Raw genomic sequence first — 11,251 nt, 5'->3', positions numbered from 1 at the left:
TACTGTATATCTTTCTGTGATTTTAATGAATATTCATTGACAAAATATGCGTTGTTCAAGGCAACACTTGCCAAACAGATGTTCATGTATAAAACACATGAAAGAGTTGCTGAGCCACTCGATGATTATTGCTTTTCACTCCACAAAAGCAGTGAAAGATTCATTTTAGGTCAAAAGATTTGCATCAAGCAAAGGCAACACTGTGAGACTCCATAACTGCAACGCTTGTGTCTGTTTTGATATTAGGAAAAAGTGTTCTTAAAAAAAGAATACATTGCTTAGCTCCAATAGCGTTTAATAGCCAAAGATGTGCTCACTGCGCTAAATATTCACTTTCTAGACTTTGAAAAAAATAAAAAGCCAGAGTTCATGCGTGTTGAGGAAAACAGACTCTGCAGGAGTTAAATCACCAGCTGCAGCCTCAAAAGGCAACGATATACAGTCACTCTGTTTGGACAGAGGCACGGTGAGAGGATTCCTTCAGGTTTCCATCCTGAGCTTGTATCCTTCTCCTCATCTCTTTGTTTTCATAATCTTCACTGGTTCTCATGATCTGGGCGTGGAGGAGGCCGGGACGGAGGAGGCGCTCTGCATGGAGGTGGACCCGTAGGTGGCGGCGGTAGGGAGCCGGTTGGAGATGGAGGTGCAGAGACTGAGCTCATGTTGGAAGGGGGCAGTGCTCTGTTTGGAGGCGGTGTGTACATGGGAGGACTGGTGGAGGATGGGGGAGGTGTGGACGGTAGAGGAGGGAGTGTTGAAGTTGGCGAGGCGGGCAAATAGAAGCCGTGGCTGCCCTCTGAAGGGTGGCGTTGGCAACTGTGGGGCAACGTGTAGACGGGCGTGGAGGGATGGTTGTAGATGGGATAGCGAGGAGCAGGGGAGGATTTGTTTCGGGTGAAGTTTATGCATTTGCCCTGTGATGAAGAAGAAGAAAAAAGTAATCACAGGTCACTGCAGAGGCTTGTTGTGTTTATTAACTTAACTGTGCAATGTGTGATGTAAATAGAAGTTAATCTGTAAAGACAAGAAACTGCGTTACTGAATCTATATTGTGGCAACGTGGTTGGCAGGTTTGGAAGGGTGCAGCTTTCAACAGATGGAAAAAGTAAATTCCTTTGTTAGTGGATGTCATGGAAGGAAACACCGTTCCTGCCAGCCCAGTAGAGCTGACGCTGGAAGGAGGAGGACGCTCGCTGCATTTACTCAAAATGACTTCTGCAGACAAGAGCGTTCCTCCAGACAATACTGCAGTTGTTTTTACCTTTTGTCTCCTCACTTTGCCTCTTGAGAGTTTGCTGCTTGGAGTCACTTTGATGCAGCGTTGACTGTTTTTGAAAATTAAAATGTAGTCCATTGAATACTGTAAGTGTATCTAATGTCATGCAACTTGGTTTCTACTACGTTCTTTGATCCGCAGCTCCTTTTATTCCCTGAGGTCATGAATTTGGCAAATTTGTACACGTTTGTCTGCAAAAAGTAACCTTGTTCACAATCATATTGATTGCTTTGTTTTCTTACAGCTTATCTTCTGACTGAGATGATGCTGTTTTACATTACTGCATAAAGGAAATTGCAGCATTATGTCTGGCTTGTTGATGTCTCTCACCTTGTCTCCAGGATGAGGTCGCATCACAGACACTCTGTCGTAGCCTTTTCTCAGGAATACACACAAAGCATCCAGTTTGCCCTGTAGAGAGTCGATCAGATGATAGCACAAATACAAACCAGTATGTTATACCAGTGATCTCTTATGACAACCAGACTTAGCACAATTCCAGTGCAGTGGCCAAACCATCCTTTAAAAGCTGAGTTGACTAACAGAGTTTGTCTATTTGATTGTTGCTCTGCCAGACTGTATCTGCTCCACTTTGTGCTCCAGATGTCTCTCTTTGATTCTTGCATTGGAAGCTTTATATAATAGAGCGGCAGATAAACAAAGAATGTATTTAGTTAAAAATAACACCAGCTCAACACATTCCATACTCAGGGGTTAGCTTAGTTGATGTCTGGTTCTTATTACCGTCCATCCAGCTGACTAATATGTTAGGAAACACATTTTATTAACTATTTCCTGGTCACATGTCATTCGCAGAAACACTAAAAATGATGGTGTGGATAGACGCCATCGTAAGGATGATGTCTGTTTTAAAACATCGGATATTTACCATACTGTACAATGTTAACAATGTGATCCATCTCATTAAATACATTTGCTGACAGTTAAACATCTCTATGAGAACTGAGGATGACTATAAGATGTGGTTGAAAGCTCTAGAAAAAACTAGCTAGTAGACAAGGCTAAGTTTTTTTAAGGTTAAGAACTTTTTTTTTAAAGAAGAATTTGGATGTTGAATATTGATGAATAAAAAAAAACTATCTTTAGCGTTATAATTAGCATCATATGATCGGATATCTGATATCCAAGCACATGATGAGAATAGTATGCACCAAATCCCAAAAGTCCTGAGGGAATAACACAAGTATAAGTGAATAATAGAGCACCTTGATGGGGGAGTACCACTTCTGGGGGCGGGTAGATTTGTGCACGTTGGAGTAAGGCCGATCAAACTCCTCAAACTCCTCTGCGGGCATCACAACACGAGCGTTTTTAGCTTTTTCCAGTTTGGCTCCTTCTTCAGTGGAGCCTTTGTCACCCCATCGGACCTGAACAGAAAGAAACGCTGCTATCAGTGATAAATAGGACACATTTATTCATAATTTAAAATAAATTCAGAATAAGAATATGGCTGAACATCTAAGCATCTTATCGCTGTTATTGTAAGTATGTTAGCCTGCTGGCTTTTAGCATTTAGCTCAAAACACAGCTATATGCTTCGCAGAGCTGCTCATAGACTCGGAGACAATCCTCAATTGTTATTTTAATATTACAAGACAATATTACAATTAAATCACATCAGCTGATTATGTTAGCTCCAGTAAAATACATGTTTTTTTTTACCAATGCATCTACATTAAATGACTGCAACAGATGTAAATGATGTAAATATTTGCAACAACTTACTGCTTTATTTGCACATGTAACAATTACGCTTTCCTTTAATATCCAGATGTTTGTAGCATGTCTACATGGAGTTTAATTAAACCCAGTCCTCTGAAATCCACAAGAAATCTAAAGTTTGCTCCCATGGTTCAAAATATTATCCTAAATTACTTTTAACCTGTTTTATAGTATAACACCTACAAATGCAGCACTCCTGTAGAAGCCTCCCCAAATGTAAGAATGTTTCATTAAAAGCACTTTTTCCAGTTATAATAACTTAATACTCAAAGGACCACTAAAAGAGCTTCAGTAAATGTCAAGAAGGATCCATCACATCCAGAGTGAAACCAGTTCTGTCAAAGCAACCCTGGGACTTCATTACTCAGATTAACTCCCTTGCAGCTGCCACAGAGAAGCCATGAAGGCTTTAACTTGGCAGAGAAAGCACATAAATGAAGTTGTGCATATTTTCCATTGCTCTTTTTGGAGGCTTCAAGTTAACAGCAGAGATTCCTCTGCACTAGTGAAGCATCTCACACTGAGAAGGTGACTTCTGTCTCCTTGACCATCTTCCTCTTCAACAACAGACACTTCTCTTAACCTGCAGATGTCTCACTCTCATTCTGTTGTTCACGTAGTCGTGTATCAGACACGTGGCTCAGATGTATGACTGCCTCTTCTTCTTCCATAAAAATCCATTGACATCATGACTCTGAAGTTTTCGTTCCTCTGCTTACCTTTTACCTTCTTTTCCTCGCATGATTTGAAAGGACCTTTTCCTTCTCAAGCTGCAAAATCCAAGCCTTTGCACAAGATTTAAGGCTCCTTCTCTAACAGAGTACACGTTCTAGCCTCCGGCAATTTGCTAAATCTGTCGTATTTGCATGTTTACTGGCCAGATGGCCTCATCTTGACTCTCATTGGCTCCTCGAAGTAGTCTCGACAACAAAGTGACTCAGTCCTTTCCAGTAAGGACTTGCATAATCATCTCTTTTAAGGAATGAGCCACTTCCTGTTTCTCTTTGTACTCCTGCTGTATTTGTGTGTGTGATCTCTCTCAAAGTAGCCGAGTGCTAGATTCAAGGTGGCCACGTGTTTCGTCTATGAACCTGAAGCCGGTTGAAAGATACAGATATGCAGTAGATTACACTGATAAAGCATGAAACACTGGTTTGATGTTGAATCAATGTAAGAAAGACCTCATGATTATAGCAGCTGTGCAACATACCCACTGTGAAAATATTTATATTATTCATCTTTGTTTCTTAGATTAAAAGTATCGGGAAAATATTGTAGAACGCTAGGTCTCATTACATATTAATTAATTTGCTATCTGCATTGCCATTCTCTCTCCCTACCTCCATTCTCTTGATGCCTCCGACTCCACGTCCTCCGTAGTACGAGGCGTCCACTGTCGGCCACCTTTTCTTAGGAAAACCGTCCTCGTCATCCTAAAGAAGGAAACGTTATTACTGTTCACAAAAGTAAAGCAAATAGATTATGCCATAGCTGATGAGCAGATGGGTTGTGCTGCACGAACAAGGTAATGATTACTGTAAAAGAATGAGGTGCAGAAAAGTGATGACAAAATAAAACTGCTTACAGAGAGGTCCTCTATTATTGGAGGAGGAGGTTCATGGATGACCTGCAAGCATGAAGAACAAAAAAAAAGTGTATTGATGTGTCCCAACATAAACACATTTGTATGTTCTTCACTCTGGGAGGATCCAAGATGGCCGTCGTACCACGGTGCAGCAGAGAGGCCAGAACCACCACAGCAGAATGATGATGAGCAGGAGCATCAGGATGAGCAGAGCCATGGCCACAAAGGTCCCATCAGACTGGAGGAGGAAGTATAAGGGACAGAACCAGGGGGAGTCTTTAGCTCATCAAGCCTCATGTTGCTTTCTGAAAACATTGCTTTTGTGCGTTTAAATAATGTTCATAATTGTTTCATATCGATGTGATTTTCACTTTTCAACCAAAACTAGATGGATTTTTTTTTTTAGATGACTCAACACCATTTTTCAGGGTGAAGTACTTGCAGAGGACATTATGGATTACTTTCACCTTTTATAACATGATAATGAAATGCAGAAATCTGAGTCAAAGGGTCAAGCTGCTGCAGCTGCAGACATGTGTGTAGGAGAAGTTTCTTTAAAGACAAACTTTATGAAACGGCTTACCCACACAAGAAGAAAATCGTTTTTTGTTATCAATGATTCCATATGGCCAACAACACAATACTCGTAGCAGGAGTTACATGGTAAAATAATTAGAAGCATAAGATTAGATTGAAGTTCATTAGATGGAGTACATTTATCCGTGAGTTGACTTGCTTTACATTGTACTTACACAAGTGACTGCAGTAATTGTGACGGAGCTCGATATGAAGCTCAGGCCATTATTCATGCTGACGTGGAGGGTGGCAGACCTGTAGAAAATGGTGGGAGAGTTGGCACATTCAGCGCTCAGTCTACGAGCCAGAAAGCTCTGTCTGTGCACGGTGAAAGCGATCCCTTACGTTCCCTCTTTTTCCAGAACAGGAGCTGGGCACAAAAGGTAGGTATCCCTCACCACCAACGGTCTTTTCACTGTGGAAATAGAACTAACATGAGAACTTGTATGACAATATTCTGTAATGATGTGATTTGAGAGAAGTAATCAGTCAGGATCATTGGTGAAAGAGAAAGTAAGGAAATATTTGACTTTATTTTCCTCTACCAGTCCTGAAACTTCAGGAGATTCAAGCCTTAAAATATTGTTTTTGTTATTAAATCCCTGTACTTCCTCTCCTTATGGAAAATGAAGCAAATGAGGGAGGGTTGTGGTTTATTTGCCCTGGCTGAGTGAGTGTCTAGTGTGTGCAAAGACAGTGCTCGTCCCTGATGAGATCCACATTCCCCTTCAGACATCTGAGAAGCGTTGAGCGTTATACCAGCTGATTCAAAGAAGGGGAAGATGGTGTTGATGCTTTTTTTTTACGGGGGGAGGACAGGGATTTAAATCATGGTGAGCCACAAAGAGCTGCTCTCCCTCCACCCATCTCCATCTCCATCTGCACGGCCAAAACCAACTTGGAACAATGACGTTAATGGCTGCCGAGTGAAATCCCCAATCTATGTCTATAAATAGTTTGGATTCACACACCTACACATCTCCGCTTGTCTTCTGTCGATCGCTTCACAATACATATGTGCATAGTTTATTCACATATTTGCATTCCTCTATGGTTATGTGACCTTTGGACTGAGCCAGACTCGCTGTTTACCCCTCTTTGTGGACACTGTGCTTCACAACTCCACAACAAGCTCTCGCTTTTGAAGATGTACGGCCTTTTTAAAGTTGATGTAGTGAACGTGTTTGTTATTTTGCCTATTTACACATCCAGCAGACACACAGCAAGTTGAGCATTAATCTGACGTCCTGTTTCTGGTCAACTGATCCAACTCCTTTTACTCCATTGTGGGTTTGTTACTGCGAGCGTTCACATAACGCATATTAAATTGACCCATAGTATATTTAAAAATGTGGATTAATTCAGTAAAAAAAAAAAAACATCCTAAAGAAGACATACAATGTATTCTAGCTAAGCCTTGGAGGATGTACTTACTCAAAGTAACTGTTTCATTGATGCGAAAGCTGCAGAGAACTTTCTGTACGTCTCGGGCGTGAAGGAAACCGTTTCCTTTAACAACCACCTGGAAAGATTCTGAAGTGGGATTAAATGCACCATATTTTATATTTTATCATCATATCATTTTCCTTGCAGTAGGTTATGCATGTGTATTTCTGAATAATCTTAGATATGTTGTATATAATGTGCTTGTATGTAACTTCCAATTGCAGTATTGTATCTAAACTAAATATGATGATAGTATAAAATAAATAATACAGGTGTTAATGTGTTTTCTTCTGTGCCTCTTCACCTCCTTCACAGATGCTGGAGGGCTCTACAGCCAAGATCTCAATGCATGATCTCTTCAGGATCTGAAAGGGAAAATAATAATAACATAAAAAGCTGAAGAAATAGTACAGCAGATCAAGGTATTCAATGAGGCATTTAATCATCTTTCTGTGATATGAAAGTGCCATGCTTGTGTCTTGCGCACCGAGTCAATGACCCCTTGTAGCGCATCAAATCCATCATTCACCGGGAAGACATGGTCCTTACTGTCAGCTATCGTTGAAAGCTGACGAGACATATGACTGAACGATTAACTGGTGGATTGATTGATTCATCAGTTGGCTTACTGGTTTGTTGGTTGTCAGATTGATGTACCTGGGTTTCATTGAAGTCTTTTACTCCCACACAGTACACAGTGGCGCCCAGCTGGCGTGCTCTGCTGGCCTGAGACATTGAACAAAACAAGCAACGAATAAGCGTCAGTAACTGAATGATTAGTTGATAACAATGGAGACACAAATGCGGTAGCACCGCCCTTTCTTTATGGGCCGAAACTTGAAAGCTTTTCCACTTGTGGACACACCTCCTTCAGTGATGTTGCTGCTGATGTTATTATGATGTCAATGGCAGCTGCTGGAACCATCTGCTGTGACATCACTGAGTTGTGCAGCCACAAGCACAGCAGGCCTTTAAGATTTTAACCCAAAGACGGCAACATCTCTGCCGTATGCATTTCAGTGTGGATTTACGGTTTTAAGATCTCCAGTATTTTATAGTATTTTCAAGTAACCATGTGAGGGGAATCATAAGCAATATAATGCATATTATTGCATGACTATAACGTTACATTATACGTTATTATGACTGGCATTTAAGAAGACTGGGTTTGAAGAAAAGGAGACTAGTGCATTAATATAATGGTTCATTTAGTGGTTTTCAAGTCACCTCTCTTTGTGCCAGGTCAAACTGGTTTTCCCTCAGTTCACCGTCCGTCAGGGCGATGATAACACTTGCTGTCCGGTAACCTGAAAGTCAGAGTGCATAATAAAGCTAGTTGAATTATGATTAAAAAAAACTTCTCATCCAGTGAAATCCATTTTTCTAAATGTGTTTAACATAATTGTCACTTGATGAAAAAATGGCTGTGTTTTTGTTATTTCTGTCTCAATGATTGTATCACATGAGTTATGATGCAGGGATTAAAAAAAAGAGTAGAAAGAATGATGAGGTGCTAAAAGGGAAAATGTACTACTCACCATAGCCAGTGCCGTAATATATTTGCTCGCTGGCCTGAGAGAGAAGTTTAGAGGCGTCAGTGACTATAACTTTAAATGGGCCTCATTTAAAAAAAAAGTTAAATGCCATACTGGTGGGTTACTAGGATCAGTTTCCCATTGATTTAACAGATGGCTTACTCTTTGAAAACCTCTGTGCATGAAGGTGTCTCCACCTGGCTGCACCGTGCTTAGCTCCTCCAGTCCAGCCCGAATCTGCTCTCTGATCATTGACGTAGTACAGAGGTTAAACATGTATATTAATAGAAATGGAAGAGATGGCACAGATGATTCAACTGAATATAAGAAAACGCAACAGACGTGCAAATAAAATCATGAAGGCGTTTTAGTGAGGCTGTGCATGTATGCACCTGTCTTCTGTTAGTGCCATGAGAATCCGTCCTTCTGTTGAAAACACAATGAAAGACATCCGTAGCTGAGGACTGGAAAAAAAGAAAGAAGAGGAGACAACTCATGGTTTACATTCTGACATTTTCTCTCTAAATTTGATGTTTCTGTGTGGACCTACCTGATAAATTTGTGAGCAAGGTGGTCAACAAAGTAATAAATCTCGTTCCAGTAATGTTGCACACTGCCAGACCTGAAAGAGAGGAATTTTCTAAATGGTTTTCTAAATTGTCATGAAAGATAATGTTGAACACAATGAGTCAGCACTTGTACATCAGTTCTAACAAGATAAAAACTGTAAACACTGCAGCATGCACTGCAGTTAAAGGACTGAAAAGTCATTCTCCAGCTGAGTTTAGATCGAATGATTATTGTCATTATTAATTGATCTGCTGAATGATTGGTCTATAAAACATCTGAAAATGCAAAAGGGACATCTTCCAATTGCTAGTCTTGTCTGAACTGCAGTTTGAAGCCCAAAATATATTGAGTATACAAATAAAAGTGGTACATGTTTACATTTGAGAGACTGGAACTAGCTATTTATTTTTGCATTTTTGCTTGAATTAAATGATTTATGAATGAAATGAAACTACCCCAATTGTGGTGACTGTTGATAGATTAAATTATTTGAGTCTGATTAAAAGTACTGCAAAATTAATTTTAGATTACACACAAAGTACAATTTTGCATAAAAGAAAAGTTTAAATAGCCAAACTGTGGCCTTGTGGTGCTTACTAAGATACAACAGTCAGAAGAAGAACGCAGCTTTTGAAGCGGAAGACAGAAATGAAAAGGAATCGTGCTGCACATATAATGTCCTCTCATGCTGCACTGCTTCTCTTCTCCTCTCTCTCTTTATGTTTTCAGTTATCCTGTGATGTGAACTCCAGTGCAGAGACAGCCAATAACTCTGGATCATTGGAACATCTGGCTCTAATGGAGAAAGGGTTCTGCAGACTGAAGCAGAGAGGGCTGCAGTCGGGACTGTCTGTGGAACGTGGCCACACTTTGACAACAGGAAACCCTGCTGTGCACTTTATCATTGAAGTGAGCCCATCAGCACTTTACAAATGATTTATCATTGTGTAAACACAGGTTTCGTCAACTCTTACTACTTCTACGTTATAGCTTGTGTTGTGTGAGCTTCTGTTTTTCAGACTTCATGGACCACTGACACATGACATGACTCGTTCAGGAGCTTCACATCATGACAGTTTAATGCACAGCTTAATTGAACCCTTATGTCTGCACTCAAAGGGCACTCACGTCTGGAGAAATCTGCTCCTATGTTTGGAAAATAAAATGACACAGCCAACTAATATACTATAACAACTACTACGATAATAATATTTTCGTCATTTTCACGCCAAAGTGAAAACCATTCTCTGGTTCCAGTTTTTCCAAATTGAGTATTTGATTTATTTTATACTTTTCAGTTTTTTTTATGACTTTTAAACTGATTATTATGAGTTTTGAACTGTTGGTCAGACAAAACAAGACATCTGAAGACCTCACCTGTCCTGTGATAGGCATGCTTCAATATTTTCTGACAATTTATAGACCCAATCACTAATCAATGAATTGATGTAAATACTTTGATGCAGGGCCGAATGACAAATAATTACAATGTTATTGATTAGTTTACTCCTCAGTTAAAAACAAAAATCTGAAAATGCTGGACAATTTTTCGGACTATTTTTCTTTCTTTTCTTTCTTCTTACCGGTCACTTCACTGCACACTTCATATTTAAACACTCATGCCACTTAACATACACTTTTTAACTTAAACACACATGTCACTTTAACATCCACTCATATTAACGTTATCTGTTTGTCTGAGCACTTTATCTTATACTTTATTTAAATATCATTGCACTGTTGATTGAAGTTTGTCTCTTCTAATGCATGCACGTTCCGCCTAGCAAAATTCCTCGTTTGTATAAACTTTCCTGGCAATAAACGGTTTCTGATTCTGATTCTGATGTTGTGGTAAAAATAATGTCATATCCTGAGCCACAAGAAATCCTCAGATCTGATGACTGAATGAGTGTTTTGCCGTTAGCAAGTGGCCCATTAATGTCTCTGGAGATGATTTTGAATAATAGTTGTGTTCAAAAGAACCTCAGATGAGTCATGCACCAAAACCTGAGTATAAGTAGTCTCACTCACTTGTCCAAAACAAAGTACAGGTCAAATCCTCCGTAGCAGGACGACCCGGCCTCCCTCCTGTCATGGGTCTGTCCTGCACTGCTGGCCACCAGCACCGCCACCAGCATGCCCAGTTCCACACCGAGCAGGACCTGCCTGCACCAGCACTGGGACATCACCCCAAGTAAAGAGAAAGCACCAGCTCAACCAAAGAGAAGCTGAACATCAATGCTCTCCAGTTGGAGTTGTTTGGCCACTCTCCCTCTCACAAATCTCCAAGACATTGAGCGCTCCTCTCTGGGTCAGCGTCCCATCTCCTCAGCAGCAGTTGTGCGCTGAGGAGGAGTGAAGCTGATTGGAGTCTTTGACTCCCTCTCTCTCTTCACACTAAATCATTTTAGCACACGGTGCCGTGAGCTCACATCAACAATTACAAAGAAAAAGTCTTAGTGGGGGATTCAATGTGTTGTTTGTCTGATTGACCTGACATCTTTCACCAGCTATTTCTTC

The 11,251-nt window shown here is 40.3% G+C and overlaps 1 protein-coding gene across 1 annotated transcript; it reads right to left on the bottom strand.

Moving 5' to 3' along the window:
* antxr1b (ANTXR cell adhesion molecule 1b) lies at positions 1-10,917 on the bottom strand (the record flags this gene model as incomplete). Its single annotated transcript, XM_079234717.1, has 18 exons — positions 1-914; positions 1,607-1,687; positions 2,503-2,664; positions 4,360-4,452; positions 4,605-4,646; positions 4,747-4,842; positions 5,357-5,435; positions 5,526-5,595; positions 6,615-6,713; positions 6,931-6,991; positions 7,114-7,194; positions 7,284-7,352; positions 7,854-7,933; positions 8,165-8,198; positions 8,324-8,405; positions 8,554-8,625; positions 8,712-8,783; positions 10,763-10,917. The coding sequence occupies 18 exons, from the start codon at positions 10,915-10,917 to the stop codon at positions 537-539; spliced, it is 1,806 nt and encodes a 601-aa protein (XP_079090843.1). The 3' UTR covers positions 1-536.
* Between the last annotated feature and the right edge of the window lie 334 nt (positions 10,918-11,251).

Source organism: Taurulus bubalis (genome assembly GCF_910589615.1).
Source record: "Taurulus bubalis genome assembly, chromosome: 19".
Lineage (NCBI taxonomy): Eukaryota > Metazoa > Chordata > Actinopteri > Perciformes > Cottidae > Taurulus > Taurulus bubalis.
Note: the sequence above shows the minus strand (reverse complement) of the source record. Positions and strands in the feature narration are given on the sequence as shown.